At 36.5% G+C, this 23,877-nt stretch overlaps 1 protein-coding gene across 13 annotated transcripts in view; it reads left to right on the top strand.

Annotated features, from left to right (window-relative positions):
* Positions 1-23,877, top strand: part of STK33 (serine/threonine kinase 33) — a 234,528-nt gene that overhangs the window by 173,881 nt on the left and 36,770 nt on the right. For all 13 annotated transcript variants that reach the window (XM_074230242.1, XM_074230240.1, XM_074230244.1 and 10 more), the window contains 2 exons: positions 10,481-10,565; positions 17,130-17,205. In XM_074230242.1, coding sequence (XP_074086343.1) covers positions 10,481-10,565; positions 17,130-17,205 — 161 coding nt within the window. The remainder of the gene's footprint in view (positions 1-10,480; positions 10,566-17,129; positions 17,206-23,877) is intronic.

Here is a 23,877-nt window from a genome sequence, read left to right as displayed (position 1 = left end):
ACCAGTTTAAAACATAATTGGGAAATATTTAACAAAATAAATAAAATACATAAAACATTTAAAAACTAAATCAATATGCAGCCCACAGGGATCCTTGTGTATGATTTAGTCATCCCTATTTCTATTTGAAATTTATGCCACTACCCTGGAGCTTAGGTGGCATGGAAAGAGAAAAAGAAATATCATTTAAATTATATAAATATATATTGACTTATATAAAACATAAAATATATATGTTATTGATAAAATATCTGAGAGCCAACCTACCAAAATGTACACATATAGGAAAATTATATGAATACAATTATAAAATAATCTTTACATAAATTAAGACAAATAATTACAGCAATATTAATTATTTATTATTAAACTAAGATAATAAAATTTTAAAATGATAATACTGTCACTTTAAACTACAGGTTCATGTTATATCAACCAAACTACCAAATTACTTTCAAGAATTAGATAAAATAAGAACAATTTTTCTAGAAAGATTTTATTTATTTTGAGTTTACATTCTTTCCCCCATATTACTTCCCTCCCCCCACCCCCCACAGAAGGCAGTTTGCCAGTCTTTACATTGTTTCCATGGTATGCATTGATCCAAGTTGAATGTGATGAGAGAGAAATCATATCCTTAAGGAAGAAAAACAGTTTTTCTATTGGAACATAAAGGTCCCAAATCTCAAGGGAAATATGAAAATGTAAAAAAGTGAAAGGAAAAGAGGCCTAGAAGTACCAGATACACAATTTTATTGTAAAAGAGTAATCAGTAAACTATTTGGTCCTAGTTGGAAAATAGAAAAGTTGATTAGTGGAGTAGATTGGGTTCTAAGGATCCAGATCCTGGGGGTAGCTTCGTGGTACAGTGGATGGAGCACTGGCCTTGGAGTCAGGCCCTGAGTTCAAATCCAGCCTCAGACACTTAATAATTTCCTAGCTGTGTGACTGTGGGCAAGTCACTAAACCCCATTGCCTTGCAAATTAAAAAATAAAGATCCAGATCCAATCAAACATAATTACATAGTCTTCCACAAACCCAAAGGTCACATGTACTGGAGAAAGGACCCACTACACGACAACTATTGTAGAAATAGGAAAGCAATCTGGCAAAAATTAGATTTAGACCATCTTCTAACACCAGATACTTTAATAAGATACAATGTATAGTTGTCCTAGATGTAAGAAATATTATCCTAAATTAGAGAAGGGAAGGAAATAGTTTTCATTTTGATATGAGAGGGAGAATTCTTGACCTAAAAAAAAGAATAGAATCAATTTTAGATAAAATTGAAAAGATTTTTTGAATGACTAGAAATCAATATAGTTAGAATTTTAAAGGAAACCATGAATTGGGAAAAATCTTTACAATACATTTCTCAGGTTGAGGACAGATATTTTTTATATACATATATATGAAATATACATATATAAACATATTCAGACATATACGTGTTTGTATGTGTATATATATGCATGCATATATCCACAAATACATACATATATATGGATTAGATAAAAGTATAAAAGTAAAGCTCTTCCCTCATAAATGAATGGTCAAAGACTATGAAATGTTCTCAAAATAAGAGATGGAATCTATCAACAACCATTTGAAAAACATGTTCCAAATCACTCATAATAAGAAAATGCATAAAAAAACCATTCCAATATTTCACTTCAAATTGATCAGGTTGACAAAGATGCTAAAAAAAGGAAAGTGACAGTTGTAAAACTATGGGAAAATAGGCACACTAATATACTGTTGGCAAGCTGCAAAGTGGTCTAACCATTCTAGAAAGCAATTTGGAATTATATCCAAAATGTTACTAAATTTGAAAACCATTAATAAACCATATGGAAAGGCAAAAGGATGGATTCAAAGATACCTGCGAAAATTGTATGAAGTGAACAGAACTAGGAGAAAAGTTTATATATAATGATTACAATAGTTATAAATGAAAATAACTGAAAAATTTAAGAATTCTGATTCAGCAGGGATTATTGATGACTCCAGGCAACTGTGGATGAAGCAAGTTTCCCAGTTCTTCATATTAGGGAGATGATGAAATATAGGTGGGAGATGAGACAAACATGGCCATATGTACAATGTTTTCCTTGATCATGTCATTTATTATGCGAAGGTTTTATATGGAGAGAGAAGGGGATTTTGCTGGATGTTTTCTTATCTTTGAAATGAGAGGATTGGATTGGACTATAGGGCTTTCTTAACAATGAGATAATTAGACCTCTGTAATTGTTACTGGTCAGTTGTTTTTCAGTTATACCCAACTCTTCCTGGTAAAGATACTGAGTGTTCTGACATTCCCCCTCTAGCTAATTTTACATATTGAGACAAACAGGGTGAAATGACTTGCCTCATGTAGCTAAAAGTGTCTGAGTTCGGATTTGAACTCAGGAAAATGAGTTCCTGAATTCACACCTGGTGCTCTATCCTGGTGCACCACTTAGCTGCCCTCTTGTAAAATCACTGTTTTAATTACAAAAATCATAGAATCACATAATTAGAAGAAATCTCCAAGACCATGTAGTGTAATCTGCACTTTTTTTCAAAATTCCACAAAAACATGCTGAATAAGCCATCCAGCTTTGCTTGAAGGATGAAAGTCAAGATGATTGGTGATGACTCGGGAAGCAGTGGATGACCTTACAGTTTTCAATGCCTGACCAAGTTCTAAGCCAGTGCTTCAGCCACCTTCGTGACAACTGGAAATTGTTTTCATCTACTGGGGAAGTCTTCAGATGCTTAGAATAGACATCCCCTTAATTCACTGACTAGTTTGAGGCCTCAACCTGGTTGAGCCTATTTGTGGAGAGCATTTACCATCCTATGGCTATACAGATACTACAGCTTCTTGGAATCACAAGTGAGTGAATTAGGTGGACACTTAAAGTTGATGAGCAGCCCTGCAAAGGCCTCAGCAAGTCCATACATTCCTCTTCGGTACCATTTAGCTGTATTATTGTTTAGTTCTCATTCTCTATTTGATCCACAAGAATAACAAAAGAGGCTTTCTCAGATGCTTTACTAATCTAAATATCCTTTAAAATGGAGCGTTGAAGTTATTGTGATGACAGCTCCTTTAAAATTTTAATTACCATTTGTATCCTTTGTTTTAAAATTATTTTTACTAATAACCTACTTCTTTTCCTTTCCAGGGAAAATATCCTTCCTAATAGAAAAAGTAGCTTAACAAAACTAACCAATAAGTAACTGAATCTTATAGTAAATGTGCTATTGTCCATCCATAGTACTCTAACTCTGAAATGAAGGGAGGTTAATATTTTCACCTCTGTAAACACATAGCATTCAGTTGCATTTTTGTTTTTTATTTTTAATATTGTTGTCATCATGCATATTGTTTTCTTAGTTCTGCTTATTTCACATCTAAGTCTTTCCATGTTTTTCTGTATTATTCAGAATATTTATTATTTTTATGTTACAGTGATATCTATTGCATTAATGTACCACTGTTTGTTTAGCCATTCCTTAGCCTACAGACAACTAATTCATTTCTAGCTTTTTGCTAATATCAGGAGTGTTGTTTTAAACATTTTGCGTATATCAAACTTTTTATGTTTGGGGAAGATGCTTAGTAATGTGATACCTGATTCAGAATGTTTGAACATTTTTAGTGATTGTAGTGACATGACCTATTCATGATGAAACCATACTGATTTTGTGATTACTGCTTCCTTTTCTAAATATTTACAACCATTTTTTAAATAACACATTTTGTTCATTGTTGCCAATTAACAAGGTAAATCAATAGCCAGAGCACCCAAGTTTTTTTTGTATATATTCAGTGAACATACTGCTTTTGCTACACTTGATGTATACAACACTGGAAATCAATCTAAAGTCTAAACCAAAAGGGGCGACTCTTTTATTTTAAATACATATATCATTAAAGAAGTCAGTGTAAGGGGCGGCTAGGTGGTGCAGTGGATAGAGCACCGGCCCTGGAGTCAGGAGTACCTGAGTTCAAATCCGGCCTCAGACACTTAATAATTACCTAGCTGTGTGGCCTTGGGCAAGCCACTTAACCCCATTGCCTAGCAAAAGCTAAAAAACAAAGAAAATAAAAAAAGAAGTCAGTGTAATTACAATTGACTTCCAGCATTATTGGTTTGCATGGGTACAGCTTTTCATTAATTTATTTTGTGCTTTAATAATATCTTTTGTATTTTTATGTTCTAAAAATGAAGGGAAGAATAAAAAAAGAAATAAGATTCATGGCATAAAAATGGTCATTTCCATTCATACATAGGAAAACTAACTTTATTGTGATAACTTTTAAAGTAATAGAAACGTGGTAGAAGTTTGGTAATAAATATGTCAAAATCTGCTATATTTTGTACTATAAGAAAGCAACATGGACAAACATTTTGGCCTTTGAAATTTTAAAGATCTTGGAAGTCTGACTTGGCTTTCTTCTGAGTACTGACCCCTTTGTGAATTCATTTGTTTAATTAAATAAAAGAGAAAATCTCTTTTATTAAAGGTTGACAATAATGTACCCGTATAATTATATATAAAACAAGTACAAGGTAAATGGTGGGGGTGGTAGAGAGAAGCAAGCCTTGTTACTGGGAGATCAGGAAAGACCTCATGAAGGTCCTTGGGTTGATTCTTTTTTTCCTTTTCCTTTTCCTAAAAAATATTTTATTTATTTTTAGTTTTACAATTTTTTTTCCCTAATCTTGCTTCCCTCCCCCACCCCCCACAAAAGGTAATTTGCCAGTCTTTACATTATTTCCATGGTATACATTGATTCTAATTGAATGTGCTGAGAGAGAAATCATATACTTAAGGAAGAAAAACAAAGTATAAGAGATAGCAAAATCAGACAATGAGATATAATTTTTTTTCTAAATTAAAGGTAATAGTCCTTCATCTTTGTTCAAACTCCTCAATTCTTTCTCTGGATACAGATGATATTCTCCATTGCAGAGAGCCCCAAATTGTCCCTCATTGTTGCACTGATGAGCGTGTCCATCAAGGTTGATAATCACCTCCATGTTGTTGTTAGGGTGTACAGTGTTTTTCTAGTTCTGTTCATCTTGCTCAGCATCACTTTATGCAAATCCCTCCAGACTTCCCTGAATTCCCACCCCTCCTGGTTTCTAATAGAACAATAGTATTTCATGTCATACATATACCACAGTTTGCTAAGCTATTCCCCAATTGAAGGACATTTACTTGATTTCCAATTCTTTGCCACCACAAACAGGGCTGCTATAAATATTTTTGTACAAGTGATGTTTTTACCCCTTTTCATGATCTCTTCAGGGTATAGACCCAGTAGTGGCACTGCTGGATCAAAGGGTATGCTCATTTTTGTTGCCCTTTGGGTATAATTCCAAATTTCTCTCCAGAAAGGTTGGATGAGTTCACAGCTCCACCAAAAGTGGATTAGTATCCTTGGGCTGTTTCTTAGAGAAAGTTATTGTTGAGTGGACAAAGAGAATCTTATATAAGTCTAGAAAGACTGGGTAGGGCCAGGTTGTGAAGAGCTTAAATGACAAGAGGAATTTGATCTTAGAGGAAGTAAGAAGTCATTGGAATTTATTGATTAGAGAAGAAATATGGTCAAGCCTGTATTTCAGGACAATTACTTTTATGAATTTGTCAGTGAATGTATTAGAATAGGGAGAAATTTGAGTCAAGGATGTCAACTAAGAAAATATAATAATAATAATCTAGAGGAGATGCCTGGTGAGGTGATGAGAATCTGAACTAGAATAGTGGATATGTCTGTAGCAAGAATGGACAGGCAGGTTTGAGAGATAATTTGGAAATTGGAGGTAGAATTGAAATAATTCAGTAACTTTATGGTAATGTGGGATGAAGGAGAGAAGAGTTGAAGTTAACAATGAAGTTGTCTATCCGGATGACATTAAGGATGGTGAGGCTCCAAACAGAAGAAGGGGTATTTGAAGGAAAAATGATGAATTTGATTTTGGACATCCTGAGATATCTTCAGAACATTTAGTTTGGAAAGACCAATAGGGAGTTGATGATATACCACTGAAATATAGGAGAAAGACTACTTCTGAATATACCTTTGGGAATAATTGAGTATGGAGATGATAATTAAATCCATTATTGGTGAGTAGAGAAAGAGATGAGAAGGGTAACCAGGATAGAGTCTTAGGCTATACTCATATATGGATAATGAATCCTGCAAAGGGAATTGAGAAATGGCAGTAATGCAGGCCAGAGGAGAATGAAGTGAATAAAGTGTCCCAGAAATCTAAAGAGGAGAGAGTATGAAGGAAGACAGAGTTGTCACTAATGTCAAATGGGGCAGAATTGAGAAGGGTACCTTTGATTTGGTGATTAGAAGAACATTAGTAATGTTGGGAAAATAAGTTTTAGTCAAATGATAAAAGTCAGAAGCTTAATTACATTGAGTTTAGAAGAGAGGAAGTGGAAGTCTAGTATAAGTAGCTCTCCCAAGAGACTATAGAGATGTGGTGAAGGAATTGTGGAATGGATTTAAGGGAAGAAAAGGGGGCAGACCGCAAATATCGCTGATTTTTCCTTGTCAATGTATGTCAAGAACTTCATGTAAGAAGGTTAGGGGAATGGGTCCTGTGGGAGTCTATAGAGTAGAGAAGAGGAAATTGGGAGCAGCCTCTTAATGTTTCATTGCTAATATTTCTTAAAACTGTAAAATCATCATTGGGACAAGGGGGGAACCTTTGCTTTATCCTTATTTGTATTAGGAAAGCTTCTAATGTTTCTTTACTAGAAACAATACCTAGTCTCTGTTTTAAATTATGCTTTTATATTAAAGAAAGATCCATCTATGTCTATACTTTTTTAGGACTTTTAAAATGAATGTTCATCCAATTTCCTGCTGAATTCTTTCCCCTCTGCACTGAAGAGGAGCAAACCTGAAGCACTCATCATCTCCTATTTGAACTATTATATTTTCATTAATGATTTCTCTACCTCCAGTCTCTCTGGTTTTCAAAACATTCTGCACCTAGCTACCAAAATAACCTTTCTAAAACATAGGTCTGAGCATGAGTGGTTCTTGTTTAAAAATTTTCAGTGGATATACCATTGCTTGTTGAATCGGATACAGACTCCTTAACCCAGCATTCAATCAATTCCTTTAATAATCTGTTTCCAACCTACTTCTCCAGTTGTATCAAATACTCCTCTTTACATTCTCCATGCTCCAACCAAAGTAGAATACTATTATTATTCTTTTATAGTCATTTTCCATCTCCTTTTCCCAAACAATTCTTCATACTTAGAATGATGTCCACATCATCTATTTTGGTGCCCAGCAACTGGAGAATGACTAAACAAATTACAGTATATAAATCTGATGGAATACTACTTTGCAGAAAAAAAATGATGAAAAGGACAATTTCAGTGAAATCCAAGAAAACTTTTACTAAAAAATTGATGGAGAGTGAAGTGAGAAAACCAGGAAAAATAATATATTTAGTATTACAGTAGTTATGTTATAAAAACAAACAACTTTGAAAACCTTAAGAACTCTGATTGATTCATAAAGACCAATAATGAAACATGCTACCCACCTCTTGATAGAGACTTGGACTAAGGATGCAGAATACAAAATTTTCTGGACATGGTCAATGAAGCATTGATTTTACTTGACAATATATATTTGTTTCTAGGGTCTTGGTTTTCTTTTTTCTTTTTCCAGTGGGAAGATGTGCAGAAGAGAAAAATAATTCTTTGTAAATTGAAAAAAAATTAATTTTAAAAGCAAATATTTTCCTTCAAGAATCTAACTTAGATGCCACCAACTCTGTGAAGCCTTCTCTAAATTGGTCTCTTCTTAAAATAGTTTTTTAAATTTTGCTTAATCCTCTCCTTTGTATTTATCACTTTCTAACTTGTAGTTATTTGCATGCAGGAATATTCCACATAAAGTTGCCATCACTAATAACATTTTTCAATGATACTTCTAATACATAATTATGCATCTTCCTTACCATTACAAAATACCATTAAAACATTTATTATAGTTCATTCAGCAAGTGAGAGGCAGCCTTAATGTAGTATATCAGAAAGCTAATTCCAAAACCAGAAAGACCTGACATATGGCCCTGAACTAGTCATTTAAGTCCTAAACTCTAGACAACTTTCTTAAGACTACAAGTTGAAGAAAACTTCTGACCTGCATTGGCAGACAGAGTTTCTTCACCTGGGGTTCCCTCTATCAATGAAATAAATCATAGGTCTAGTCCCTAGGCTCTAACAATAACTAAAGACCATCTTGTTCTTCCAGATCCTTCTCCTTCAGTATCTACTTGCCTGCCTCTCCCTGTCACCACTTTGAACCTAAAATATTCCCAAGAACTGCCTTTCCTTAGATTCAAAACACCCCACGGATTCATCCCCTACTTTGTCATGTTTTAAACTCAAAAGATGTGACACTTCTTATAGCTAAAGCTACCTCTATATATGTACCTTTGACCCCACATCCTCCCACCTTCTTCAGCATATTGACTCCTACTAGTGATGCCTGTCTCGAACATTCAGTCTTCTCTCTACTCTTCTTTTCCTAATACCAAAAATATATACTCATCTTTGTTTATTCCCTTTTGTTTGCTTCGCAGGGCTCTGCATTCTAACCATATCACTCAACCCTTCCATTGAAAGTGCTCTCTCTAATGTTGCTAGTGGTTTCCTAATTGTTCAATCTGATGGTCTTTTCTCAGCCTTCATTCTTCCTGAACTCTAGCATTTGAGATAGCTGACCATAATCTCCTTTTAGATAGTCTACCTCTGGGTTTTCATGACATTTCTCTTATTGTCTCCTCTGATTCTCTTCTTTTCTCATACTCTTTTCCCCTTTCTTCCTCTCTCCCTCCATCCTCAGTCTCTTTTGCTGACTGATCATCTGTGTCATACTCCTAATTGTGGGAGTACTCCATGGTTTGGTCCTTGGTCCTCTTCTATTCAATTTTAAACTCCTTGCCTGGGTGACCTCAACAATCCACATGGCTTCAGTTTTCATCTCTATACAGATAATTCCCAGTTCCATATATCAAGCCCTAGTCTCTTGAACTCTAGCCCTGCATTTCCCGTTGCCTAATGGTCATTTCAAAAGCAGGTGTCCCAGGTGGTGGGTAGGTGGTGCAGTGGATAGAGCATGGACCCTGGAGTCAGGAGTACCTGAGTTCAAATCCAGCCTCTTAATAATTACCTAACTGTGTGGTCTTGGGCAAGCTACTTAACCCCATTACCTTGCAAAAACCTAAAAAGCAAAACAAAAAAGACCCAACTGGGTGTCCCAGAGACATCTCAATCTCAAAGTCAACTTGACCAAAACTGAATTCATTATATTTCTACCAAAACCCACCCTTCTTTCCTTGTTTATCCTTTGGCCACCTAGACTTACATCTTCACCATTCTCTTCAACACTTCTTTATATCCAGCAAGTTGACATATCTCAGCATTTCTCAAACCTTTGCTCTTTTCTTTACCCACAAGACCAAGTTAAAACCTTTAACAACTTTCACTTAGATTATTATTAGAACCTCTCAATGGTCATCTTGCCTCGGTCTCTTATTCTGTAGTTCATCCTTTACACAGCTGCCAAAGTGATTTTCCTAAAGACCCATCTCTGATCCTGTCATTCTCCTTCTCCATAAACTACAACAATGACTCCTTGTACTTGAGAATCCCTATAAAGTCTTCTATTTGGTTTTCAAATCCTTTCACCACCTGTCCCAACATATCTTTTCCTGTCTTGATGAGCATCATTCTGTTTTTTCTTCATTCTTGGACCAACTAGATTAATCTTTTTCCTTTCCTTGTATGTTTTTACCCCCCTTCCAGGAGTCTACTCCCACCTCACTCCTAGCTCTTAGTCGATCTTGTTTAATGTCAAAGCTCAACTCCAGCACCAACCTTCATCGACACAATTACTTTGTATTTATCTTGTAATTATTTTTTGTTTTGTATATAATGATATATGGGTGTGTTGTTTCCCATAATAGGAGGGACAGTTTCATATATACACAATCATTCATAATCTATATCTCATTCATAATACTGTTGGTATGACTCTAAATATCCCCCACAGCAGTTGTTTTAAGTGCTTAAAGTCATGTGTTTATAAAACAGATTAATGCTAGCCAGGGTAAACCTGTAGATTTTCTTTTTATTTCCCCTACTAAATCATAAGTTTTTTTCTTTTTAAGGCCTGATGCATTTGTTTCATCTGTGATTAAGTAAATTGCATTTACTAGGTGCTTAATAAATGTTTGTTTAATTGAATTAAGAGCAAAATATAATGTGTTCAGTGTTCCTTTATTAGTGATGAAGTTAAACAAGGTCTTACAAAGGCAACCCTGCTTTTCTGTAACCTGAGCTCTGAATTTCTGCCACCGGATTTTATTCAGTTGGAACAAGAGAGCTGATTGGTAATCCTGTGCCTTGATATTCTTGAGTTTCTTCTCCTAGGTGACTGATTTTGGGTTAGCTGTGCAAAAGGAGGGAGGATGTGAAGCCATGTTGCAGACAACCTGTGGGACTCCTATTTATATGGGTAAGTTCAACATTTCAAGGTTTTAAATCATGAAAAAACTGATTGGAAATAAATACTAATATAACATGGATTTCTTTTAACCTTTGAAGAATCATAAGGAATACTCATTACTTAGCTGACCTTAGAAATCATAGAATTCAGTTGAATCCATTCAGAGGTGAGGACATGAAACTCAAAGACAGGGAAGGAATTGCCCAAGTCATTGGCAGTGTCAGGACTTGAGATTCTGTTCAATCTCAGAAATGTCTGTGGCAGGCTGTGAGGACCCAAAGACAAAACAAAAGAATACCTTCCCTCAATGAACTTATATTCCTTTTGTGGGAAACTAACATGTATACCTATAAATAAATAAACAAATAAATAAATAAATAAATATAAAATTCACTCAAGTGCTTTCCAGCAAATAGAAATAAAATCTAATATGCAGAACAAATTGTTAACAATAGAACAGGGGGTTCTGGAGGTTCCTTGCACAATGTAAGAGAGGGATAGAGATACCAGAGGGATGGAACTGACATGAGAGAGAAGAAGGGAGCTGGGAATATGGGTCAGAAAAGGAGTCTATAGCCTAGGCAGCCTAGAACTCAGAATTACAAATTGTCCAATGGATATAATTTTTTGCATTGATTTTTTTTTTGCATGGAAACAATATTGATTTGATTATCAGCCCCTCAACAAGAGGTAGCTTGGTGGTCATGGCAGAGTTTGGAGTTCTGGTTATCAAAAGGTGAGGCATGCTTCACTCTTCTGATCACTAGTTCTGCCCCAAGACTCATCTCAGTACTCACTAGATGATTTCCCCCTAGGAAGTCTCAGGAGGGCTCTTGGACCTGGATGGATGGACAGTGTGGAAGGGGAAAGGTGGAAACACAGGCAGATGACTTAAGATCTGGCTCTACCTGAAGGTCAAGGCAGGGGTCATTGGATTACTAGGGCCATTCTGAGCCAATTTCCAACCTCTAAATTCATTACACTTTCCATTTATTCATACTACTTTCTTCCATTCTTTTCAATCTACTGTAAAAAGATGGTCCTTGGTCCAACTATAGAACTGTATGAAAACATGTTGAATTATCTGGATATATTATCTAACGGTGTCGAAGATATTAAGAAACTAAGAATTAACCCATAAGTACTAATTCAAAATCCTGTGCTGTACACCAGCTACCTAAAACCAAAAAAATTAAACAGTTCTAACTCTTAAGAAGCTTATAGTCTGTAGGAAGGTAAAACATGTACAATGGGGACATTTAAAAAATAAATACAAAGAAAGTAAATACCAACTAATATTGAAAGGAAGGTACCAGCAGCTGTGGGGATCAGGAAAGCTCTTGTATGGAACAGAAGGGAGGGATATGGACAGGAGTGGTAGGTTGAGACCATTTCCAAGGCTATTGCAACAGTCTGTGTGAGATGCATTGCTGGCCAGGACAATGGTGGTGAGCAGGGAATGAATTTGAAGGGAGGTTATGCAGTAGACTTTGGTAAATGATTGTCTCTCACAGAGAATGACTCCAAGGTACAAACCTAAATGACCAGAAGGATGATGGTACCCTTGAAAGGGATAGGGAAGTTAGACAAAATCAATGACTTGTGTTGACTCTACTTATTTCCTGAACATGTTCACAACATAATTCCCTTGTAGTGCCAAGAGTGACAGGGCAGGTGATTGACCTAGGTAATCTTTCAGGTCCCTTCTGACTCTGAGACTCAGTTACTCTGTGGTTCTCATTTTACCTTAGTTAAGTAACCATCTTTCATATATCTCAGATCTGGATCTCAAGAATTCCATTATCCTCTTTTTAGAAATTAAGCATATGGATCCTTGAGAGCTAAAGTGATTTATCTAGGGTCACCAGGCTTGCCCTGTGAGTGATAGCACAGTACATCAGGGTCCTTGCTGTATGAATATAAAGAGCATTAATTTTTTTGAGGATGGGCACATGATAACTTGCCATAGTTGGGGAGATAGGGATATGTATGTATGTGTGTATGTGTATATATATATACACATACACACATATATATTGACATTATATATATAAATATTTAATGTTTCAAAATGGAAAGATGATCAAGAGGATTTTTAAAAATATAATAGTTTTGGAGCAGCTAAGTGGCACAGTGAATAAAGCATCGACCCTGGAGTCAGGAGGTCCTGAGTTCAAATCTGACCTCAGACACTAATTACCTAGCTGTATGACCTTAGGCAAGTCACTTAACCCTATTGCCTTTCAAAAACCTAAAAAAAAATAGTTTTACCAACCTTCTCCCCCCTTAAAGGTAGTCATTTATTAATGCTCAAATATTTGGGAATTCATTTTCCTTTTTGTCATTTTCCTCAGTCTTTCTTCTTTTTTCCTTCCTCCTTTTTCCTTTCTACTTTTGACTATTTTTTAATTCTGCAACCCAAAGAAGAGTAAGGAAGAAGAAATATAACTCAACTCAATGCAATATGTATTTATTTAGGAAAAGAATAATCAGGAGAAATCTGGTTTCCAATATCACTTATGACTCTTAACTAGTTGTGTATTATGATCTAATAATACCTATAATAGCAGCAACATAACAAGTTATGAGGATCAAATGAAATGATGTATGTTTAAACATTCTGTAAGCCTTAAATTATTTTCTTAATTATTATTGTCTTTATGCATCCTTGGGAAGACACTTCCCCTATACTGAGTCTTATCTCATTTATCAAGGTACACTACCTACCTCATTTAATTTTTGTAAGGACCAAATGAGCTAACTGCATTTACACATTGCATACTTCAAAGAGGCCAGCTAAGTGGTGCATGGAGAGAATTGTGAACCTGGAGTCAGGAAGACCCAAGTTCAAATCCAGTCCCAGACCTTATTAGTACCTGGGCTTATTATTATTATTGCCTAGACAAATCACTTCACCCTATTTGCCTCAGTTTCTACATATGTAATATGAACCAGAGAAGGAAATGGCAATTTATTCTAATATTTTTGCAAGAAAACCCTAAATTAGGTCATAAAGAGTTGACCACTACTGAAATGACTGAACAACAATACCATAAACTGCCGCTAAGTATGAGGTTATTATTACCGTTAATCCATTTTTGTTCTTGTTAATTGTTCTCTAAAACAGGCATCCTGGGGGCCTGAAACAGTTAACTAAAATGTGTATTTTTGTATTTGTTTAAGATACCGTTTTTAACAAAGAGAATTCCAAGTTATTTTTACAGTTATACCTCATTCTAGACAACAAGTATGTTCTTTACAAGTTGTGTATCAGTCTGATTTAAGTAAATCACAGTTTGGCAAGGGACATGGCAATTTAAAGGGATTGCTTATGGATCTTTTTGTTAATAAATCAACAAGCCTTGAGTCAAGACTAAAAGAGGCCCTATGGTTTTTGGACCCTTTTCTGTGATTAACTCAGCCTGGGTTCCAATCTTATATTAAATAATTGGATAAGCAAGTAATTTGACCTCTCTCAAATGTTTTTGTTGTTCAGTTGTTTCATTTGTGATCAACCCTTCGTGATCCCATTTGGGGCTCTCTTGGCAAAGATACTGGAGTGGTTTGCTATTTCCTTCTCCAGTTCATTTTACAAATGAGGAAGCTGAAGTAAACAGGGGTAAGTGATGTGTTCAGTGTCTTGTATGTAGAATCATAGAATTTTCTAACTGAAGGATACTTTGGAGATAATCTTTTCCAAAGTCATAGAGATCTTTAGAGGTCTCTACTGATTCCAGCATCCTACGATTTTATTCCATGTGATCAGAACTGGAATTCTTTGCTACAGTTTTCTCATCTATAAAATACTTGCCCTGTCTACTTCAAGGACAAAAGGAGAATAACAATCCAAAAGTCAAGTGAAAAAAAAGTAAAGAACAGACTTTTGAAAAACATCTGAATTTGTACAGTTTTTTTTAATTAAGCTTATTCAAAGGAAAGTGTATCTGTACAATTCAATCTGTATAATTCTTCAGTGCTTCCACATGTGTGGTTTTATGGATGTGAGTCCACCGTCCACTAACACCAATCATAGTCTGACCATATTCCAGACCATCTTTGAGAGCTGAGGTGACTGAAAAAAGTATCCAGTGCCAGTCTTTGGGTAATGAGCATCTTAGTGACAGCTGCTACTGACATACCCAGCTCGGGTCAAGGTTTATCTAATGTACCACCCACCTCTCTTGGAAGCTCTTGCTGTAAGCATCTTTCTCTCCTCATGTTCTCTGATATTGCTTTATTGTTTACTTGTTTTTAATCCAATAGTTAAAAGGGTCAGCTCCCTGAAAGCAGGACATTTTCATTTCTAGAGTAAGCATTTAATGAATTTTTAAATTGAATTAAATTGAATGCTAAAGTCTACTATGTAAGACACAGTGAAGCATTAGAATAATGCTATAGTGGAGAATCTCTGTAAAAATGGTATTTCCACACTTGGAGAAACTTCAGTCTCATCCACCATTACAGATCGTATCCCATATATGCTTTTTCATTGCATTCAATGTTTGTTTATATCTTCCATATCTCCTCCATAGGAGATCCATCCAATATGCTAGTAGACTTCCCTCTGGTTCTTATAATAATAAATGGTGGTATTTAATAAGTATGTTACAGTTTTTTGATAAGAAACATGACTTTGTTGTCTTACATTTGTGTAGGTAATTAATCAATAGATATTTATTAAGCACCATCCTAAGCACTGGGATAAATTCACTAGGCACTATCCTAAGCACTTGGATACAAAGAAAGAGGAAAATAGTCTTTGCTTTGGAGGACCTCACTTTTTTGGAGGGAATAGAGATTTTTTTTTTTTCAAAAGCAAGGAGGGTTTGGGGGGATTTTGCTTTGACACTGACTCAGTCTGGTTTCCCAGTCCCAGTTCTCATACTAAACAATTATATGAACAGAGGCAAATACTTCTGTTTTCTCATATGGGAAATCACAGAAATTTCTAGTTGATTGGGACCTTGGAGATAATAAAATTAAACAAGGAATGCGATTATGCCCTTGACAGAAAGGTGGGTTTTGAGGGAAAGATGAGTACTGTTTGGATCTGTTGAGATGCCTGTGAAGTATCCATCAGAAATGTCCAATAAGTAGTTGATGAATCAGGACTAAAGCTCAAAGAGATTGAAGGCTCAAGATACAGATATAGGAATCATTCATGTAAATCTAGCAGAGATGATGAGGTCACTCAGTGAGTGAAAGTGCCTCAGGACAGAGCCTTGGGGACCATCAACAGTTGGGAGGTATGATGAAAATGACAGACCAGCAAAGGAAGTATCAGGCCAGTAGGACACCAACAGAGAGAGAGAGAGAGAGAGAGAAAGAGAGAGAGAGAGAGAGAGACAGACAGACAGACAGACAGACAGACAGAGACAGAGGACAGAGACAGAGACAAAGTCAGAGAGAAAATGAGTCTCAGAGAGAATGAGAGAGAGACAAAGAGACAAAATGAGAGATGGAGAAAGAGAGAGAGAGAGAGAGAGAGAGAGAGAGAGAGAGAGAGAGAGAGAGAATGAATATCCTGGAGGAGAAAATGGACAGTGTGAATGTTACAGAGAAGTAAATAAGGGTGAAGACTGAGAAATGGCCTACAATATTCAATTTCAATATGAGTTCATATTGCCAATGAGAAATGAGAGAAGTAAGAGATAATGATGGAAGACAGTTTCCTTCCCCTCCCCCCAGAATTTTGACTGATAAAGGGAGAAGAGATAGAAGACAGTAAGTTTGAGAAGATGGTAAAATCTCATGAAGTTTGATTAAGAAGAAACTTGGGCATGTTCACAACCAGAAGAAAAGGAAGATAATAGGGTCAATCAGCTGGAAAAGACAGAAGGCAATGGGATCAAGGGAATGCTTGGTAGAGTTATGAAGGAAACAATATAGGAAACTAGAGCAAAGAAGATAGTGGGGATGATGTCAAGAAATTGTGAAATGAGTTGGGGAGAAGTAAGAGCTCACATTTTCTCAGTACAATGAGTCAAGGTCACCTGAAAGGATGTGGAAAAAGTGGCACTTTTGAAGAGAGAAGTTTTGGAATAGCCAAAGTATAGAATAGAATAGTGAATCAATTAGGAAGGAGTTTTCCTGTCATGGTGCAGTAAAAGCCCAGATGAGATTGGATAACAAATTTGTAGTGTCCCAGTTAGCTTGGTTGCACAACTCTGTCTGGCATTGCAACATATGGGTAGAAGCAGATGACAAGAACAATCCAGGTTTGGGACTTAAGAGATGAGTAGAAATAGTCCATGGGAGCGAGATATTTGAGAGTAGAAGAATTGGTTAACTAAAAGCATCTAGGTTTTAATAAATCACTTTAAATCAGTTACAAAGAGAAAATTAAATTCCATTTAGTTACTAAATTTGCTCATTAGGACCTGAATGATAGAAGTGAGGACACATCCACATGGATTTTTAAGATCTGTGTATTATTCATTTAAAACATCTGTTGTTTCTTGTTTTCAAAGGAAAATCAATGACAACCTATTCATGTATCCTTCATGCTCTGAATTTAAACTTTTCGATCATTGTTTGCATTATTAATATTATTGTTTTCTGTTTGCTTGGCAGCACCTGAAGTGATCAATGCCCATGACTATAGCCAACAGTGTGACATCTGGAGCATAGGTGTCATAATGTACATGCTGTAAGTAGCCAGCAAAACATGAGTGAATGTAACTTTCTGCTAGAGAGGCTGATGGGTTTGCTTTTTTTTTTTTTCTTGGTTCTGGTATGAATTTAATGAAGGAGGTAACTTCTTGGTGTGGGATCTCTCTCAAGGAGATTAAATTGGCAATTGTTTTCAAACTTGAGTAGTAGAGACTTCAGGCGTCACTGAGAATTACCTTTCATGGTCACACAGCTAGTATGTGTTAAAGGCAGGCTTTGAACCCAGGTATTCTTGATTCCAATTCTGGTCGTCTACCCACTATGTTATGCTGAATCTTAAGTTTGAATTAAGACGAGCAAGTATATATTAAAAGATTAGCCATGACCTGGAAAGTCATCTTCAAATAATTGACAATGTATTTTATAAGTCATCAGTTATGTGTGTTAGAAATGCATTATCTTAAATTATGTATATGATGGAAATATCATAGGATTTAGAGTTGGAAGAGACCTTAGAGATCATTTTAAAACAGTCTTGTAATTTTCAGGGAGGAAATTAAGACTCATTGAGAGGTTGTAAGTTGTCTAATATAAATTAAGTAGCAGAACTAGTATTTAAACTGTAGTTTAAATTCTAAATCCTAGAATGCTCTTACTATTTTTAGCCCCTTTAAATTGGTTGCTGCAATATTGAGTACCCTGGATATGAGGATGAGAAAGAGCCTCTCCCCAGCCTTGTCTCAAATTTGACTCTATAGCCACTCAATCCATTGTTCCATATTTCTCCTCATTTCTGCAGTCAGATTCCTAAAAAATAATAGCATCCTCACCTCCCATTCTCTTCTCACCATTTTGCTATCTGACTTCCAGTCCACTCAGTGGGTGGTAATCCTCTTGATTGCCAGCAATCTCTTAATTGTTAAATCCAGTGGCTTTTTTCCCGGTGCTCCTCCTTCTTGACCCCTGCAGCTTGACTCTTGGGTCCTGCTTCTTCTCGGATACTTTGTCCTCCCTGGGTTTTCATAGCATTGGTTCCCCTGATTCCCTTCCTACCCAGAGATTCTCCCTGAAGGATAGTCTGCTTGATTATCACACATAGCTTTCACACTTGGGAACTTCATTCACTTCAATGGGTTCAAGTCTATGCAAAGATTCCTAAATCTTCATATTCCAGCCATAATCACCTCCATCTCTAATTTTTTTTTCTAGGCATCTCCACCCAAATGTGCCACAGGTATCACACACTCAAAAGGACTTCAACAGAACTCTCTCTCTCAATCTCACACAACCTAAACCTATTATTAACTTGTCAATTGCTTTCAAGGACACCAACATTTCCCCCCTTCTAAGTGTCTCACTCTTCTAGAGGCAGCCAAGAGGCACAAGAGACAGAGAGCATTGTATTTGTAGTCAGGAAGACCTGAGTTCAAATACTGCTTCAGACATTTTATAATTGTGTTATCCTAAGCAAATCATTTAATCTCATGTCTACCTCAGTTTTCTCTTTATAAGACAGAGTTAATAATAGCATCCACCTCCCAGGATTGTTGTGAGGATCAAATGAGAAATTTGTACAGTGTTTTACAAGTCTTCAGACTCCTAATAAATGCTTCTTGTTGTTGTCGTTATTATAATTTTTTCTCCCCATCCAACTAACTACAAAGTCTCGTTGGTTCTTTATCAACATTTCTCACTACCTTTCTTGGAATATTGCAGTAGCAACTTAATTACTTGATCTCCTGGAATCCAGTCTTTTCCTGCTTCCAATCCATCTTCCACACAGCTTTTACCATGATGTTCCTTAATCACTGGTCTGACCACGTCACGGTTGTATTCAAGAAGCTTCAGTCAATCCCAATTATTTATAGGGAAGAAATAGTCTATGCAGTTTGTTGTTTCAAGTCCTTCACTATCTGGCACCAACCTAGCTTTTCAGTCTGATTCTATATTGGTCTCCCTCGTGCATGTTTTCTTCCTGTCTCGGGATCTCCAGCTTTCTAGTGTTTGGGCATTCCATGCCTGGAATGTCCATTGTCTTGGGTGACAAAAACAATTGAAAATATTTAAGAGACAGGTAATATAGAAACTTTATTTTGATTATCATTATAAACCATAGGAACATCTGTTTCACTCACCAAGTTTCCAGTAGAAATCAAGCAAACTCTGATTATAAAGTACACATACACATAAATAGGCAGAGGGAGGGAAAGAGAGAGGGAAGAGAGAGAGAGAGAGAGAGAGAGAGAGAGAGAGAGAGAGAGAGAGATGCTGAATTTCAAATTTTTACTAAGTACATGGAGACAACATTCCATACAAGGGAGATAAAGCCAGAATACACAGTTTTCAGATATGATTTTTTGACTTCTTAGAGTCTTGTTCATTGCAGTGATAAGAACCCTGGTAATGATAAGAACATATTATAGAAATTCTGCAAGCAGACAGCAGTGAATGTAAAACTCAAACCCAGGGGAATGGATATGACTTCATTTTATGCCATAACAGAGTTTTATTTAAAGATGGAGTCATCCATGCCAAGAGATAAAAGAAAAGCCCTTCTCTTTCTTCCGTGCTCCCTCTCTGAGTTTCCCTCTAGTTCTCTTTCGGGTTTACTCAGCTCAGGTCCCACCATGAGTTCAGGGCCTTTTCTGGCTCCCCAATTTTTAGTTTGCTGCCCACCCCATTGTATTTATTTGGTGTGACCTTTGTATGTATTTATCTGGCTACATGTTGTTTCATTCAAAGCTCCTTGAGGTCATTTTGTTGTTTTTCTATTTCTCTTGCCTAGTATAATATCTGCGATATAATAGGTTCTTTCTGAATGCTTGCTGAATGAACACTGAAAATAGGACTTATTCATAAATAAAGCAGGAAATTATGGAACTAGCATTGTTAACCTCTATCATTTTTGGTGTCCAAAGAGTCCATTGGAAAATTAAGACTTAAGGACCTTGCAAAGACTAGAGGTGCCATAAGCATGAGATGGATGGCAAATGGGAAAGGGTATTATTCTTGGGTTAAGAAGATGGCATTTTTGGAAAGGGTGTTAGACTTGGAGTAGGAAGACCTTGGTTTGACTCTGGACTCAATCCTGGTCATCTATAGACTAAATAAATGTATACATATATAGCCTGCCTCACAGAGTTGTAAGTAGGCATAGGTATATCTAGGAATTTTTTTCACATAGGGCAAAGATTCTTCACGGTAATAGGTTGGCATAGAAGACAAAATAAAAATAGTGGCCTGTAACTTTGTAGAGTTCTTTCCAACATCTCTTATCCCTCAATATGCGATGACCCTTAATCTCTTGGGCTTGCCTTATCCATCCTACAAGCCATGTTGAGATATAAACCAGTTCAATTAAATCAGGTGGAGAATGTAGCCTGTCCTTTCCTCTTCCTCCTCCAACCTTTGCTGGACCATAATCCTACTTCTTCATCTTTTCCAGGCCTTTCTTTGTCTCTTGGGGCTATCATCCACCTCCCCCAACTTCCAAAGGGATCACAGACTCTGCTAGGAGAGGTAATGATCCAACCTATCTCCACTTCCCTCATCTTTTTCCAACCTCGTTCTAATTCCATCTTCTGGGGTCCGTCTCCTTTCCTCTAGTCTCCAGGACTCATGAGACATGAAAGCCAAAATCTCTGTACCACTGTGTGGAGGAAGCATGATATTTCACCTGGTCAAATCTCTGATTGCTTTGTCCTAGTAAATCCTCTAGTCACCAAACTTAAATGAACTCCTGAATATAAGATGTTTTGTAAGTAATTCTAATGTTATATAAAGATATGGTTCTTGTTATCCATCCTGTAAATGCCTTGGAAATTAAACATTCTCTTGTTATAAACTGAGAGATGGTTTTCCTCTGTAGATTTTGAGGTTCTGATTTAGGGTGGGAGAAACCAAGTGGTATAGTAGGCCAAGCACTGAATTTGGGGGCAGGATATTCAAGGTCTAGTCCCACCTCATTAGTCAGTAATGAGACTGTGATCATACCACTTCTCTTGGAGTCTCTATTTTCATTTTTATAAAATGAAAAAAGTCTATTTTAGTTCTGACTTTCTTTTTGTTGCTGTTCAATCATTTCAGGTGTATCTGACTTTTTCTGACCCCATTTGGGATTTTCTTGGCAAAGATACTGGAGTGACATGCCATTTCCTTCTTTAGTTCATTTTACAGATGAGAAAACCGAGGCAAACAGGGTTGAGTGATTTACCAAGGGTCACATAGCTAGTGAATATCTGAAACCACATTTGAATACAGATTTTTCTGGCTTCAGGCCTGGAGTTCTATCCAATAGGCCACCCTGTTGCACCATCTGACATGCTATGCTTCCTTAGCATGTTACATGATAAGAATTTTTAGGAGCCTCAAGTAAGTTTTTGTCTTTTGGAGTTTAAACTATAAGCTTCCTAAAAAGGAAAGGTACTTTCAATGTACTTGTCTGTTAAATAAGAATAAGCATAGCTCTAGAATTTGAAGGAAAACCTAGAGGCTTTCTAGCTTACTTGATGAGATGGCTGAAATTTGAGAATCTAGTAAACACTTTCCCAGTTCTACATATAGTAAGTATTAGAATCAGGATTTGAATTCAGCACCAGTGATCTTTCTTCTGTCACTTTCAGGTCATGAGCATGTGTGTGTATGAGTGTGAGTGTGTGTGTGTGTATTTGTGTGTGAACACAAGTGGGAGGGATTTGGGAAATTTGTGGTTTTCTGCATTACTGTATGGGAGTTTGATCTTGCATGACAATTTTTGCTGCACAAACTTGAGAGGTTCCTTTATTTTAGAATGATCAAATCCCAATGGAAATTAGAGTCTTAAAAACAGCACTTCATGATGTCTTTGATCTTGACTTATCTTGACATGGAGATAACTGGAGCAATATCGGTGACTCTTGGACATTATTCAAGGGGTACAAAATCTCTGGTAGGATCTACCAAGCAGGAAAAGCTTTCTGTAGATACTTATATGCACTTAATCATATACATATATGTAACATATGTGTAGACATGTACACCTGATGATAGACAATATATCTGTCATCTAAGAACCATTCTGTTTCAGGATATTTTAGGATCACCATATTAGGATCAATGAGAAAGGCATAAGGACTGTCTACTAGGGTTGATGGTGACTTCACACCAGTGAAATTATTGATCATTAAACTATTACAATTTTAAATGTTCCAGAGATCCATATGATTAGAGAATCCTATAGGGATTCCTCCTGAAAAGCAAAGAGCACTGACTTAGAGAATGGGCCATATCTGCAGGAAAAGAAGAGACACAGGCTTTATGACTTAATTGTTCAGTTCCACTTTCCATTAGTGTATATGCTCCATGTATATATCCCATTGAACATATTGTACATTAGAACAGATCTTGTGTCATTTGAGTTGTGTGCTTTTGAGATCTGTGATGTGTGCAATTTGACTTCCCTCCTCCCATATGAATGCAGAATGTGTCTATGCATGTAGGCTTGTGAGATTCACGGCTTATATGTCTCACAGAAAGTGAATCTTAGAGTGAGAAGGAACCTTAAAAAGCATCCAGATCAGCTCCTTCCTGAAGCATATATTCTTTCTTGAGTGGTCTCTGTCAGTCATCACTTAGGCTGTACTTGAATACCTCTGGGGAAGGGGGAACTCACTCTCCCCAAATAGCCTCTTCCGCTTTTGGACAATACATAACTGGATAATCATGTGGATAATCCTTAATTATTAAGGTCTTCCTTATATCCAGTCAGTATAAAGAAGCCAATGAAATTAACTCAAGGTGGTGGAAAGAATTTGGGGTCAGAGAACCTTGGTAAAGACCCCAGCCCTGTCTTTATCTCCATGGGGCTTTGTCCTAGTCACTTCTGATTGAAGGATGGTGGGATTATAGTTAGACTAGATGTTATCTGAGGTTCCTTCCATCGCTAAGCCCGGGATTCTCGGAAGATCTGCCTCCCCATAATTTTTCCCCATTGCCCTCCTAGTTCTGCCCTCAGGGAACAAGCATAGTGTATCAATTTTCTCTTCTCCACTTGACAGATTTTTATCATCCCCAAAGTTTGCTTTTCTCCAGGCTAAACTTTACTAGTTCCTTGAACAGTTCTGTATAATGATATGGACTTCATTCCCTTCAGCATTATGTTTTTCTTTTTCACTCAAAAGATTGAATTTAATTTCTCCACCCCTGGCATTCTTATTGGATGTGCTTTAGTTCTTTACTGTTGTTCAGTCAATCAGTCATTAGCTAATGATTACAAACCTGCCCTGTTCGAGGCACCCTGGGCTCTGGGAAAAGTGCTTGGGACACTCACCTCAGATTGAGAAAGGCCTTGCCCTCAACATGTTCAGAGAAGAGTCAATTATTTCAACATATATGTATATATACACACAGACATATATGGGCATATTCACATGTAGATATACACACACATTAATACACAACACATATACACAGATTCCTATTTGTCTTTGTGTGTGTGCATAAATACATATATATACACGCGCGCACGCACACACGCACACACACACACATACAAACACAAAAACAACCCTCCCCCCCAAAAAAAAAACCTAAATTAATTTAGGATAGGCCTGAGGGCAAAACTAGAAGAGCAATGGGTGGAGATGGATAGAGATAAGAAAAATGAAAAGAGAGAGATACCTGCAGAAAGGAGAAAGGGAGATAGACAAAGAAAGAGAGAATGGGAGAGAGA

The sequence above is a fragment of the Macrotis lagotis genome, chromosome 3 (assembly GCF_037893015.1).
Source record: "Macrotis lagotis isolate mMagLag1 chromosome 3, bilby.v1.9.chrom.fasta, whole genome shotgun sequence".
Classification (NCBI taxonomy): domain Eukaryota; kingdom Metazoa; phylum Chordata; class Mammalia; order Peramelemorphia; family Peramelidae; genus Macrotis; species Macrotis lagotis.
Note: the sequence above shows the minus strand (reverse complement) of the source record. Positions and strands in the feature narration are given on the sequence as shown.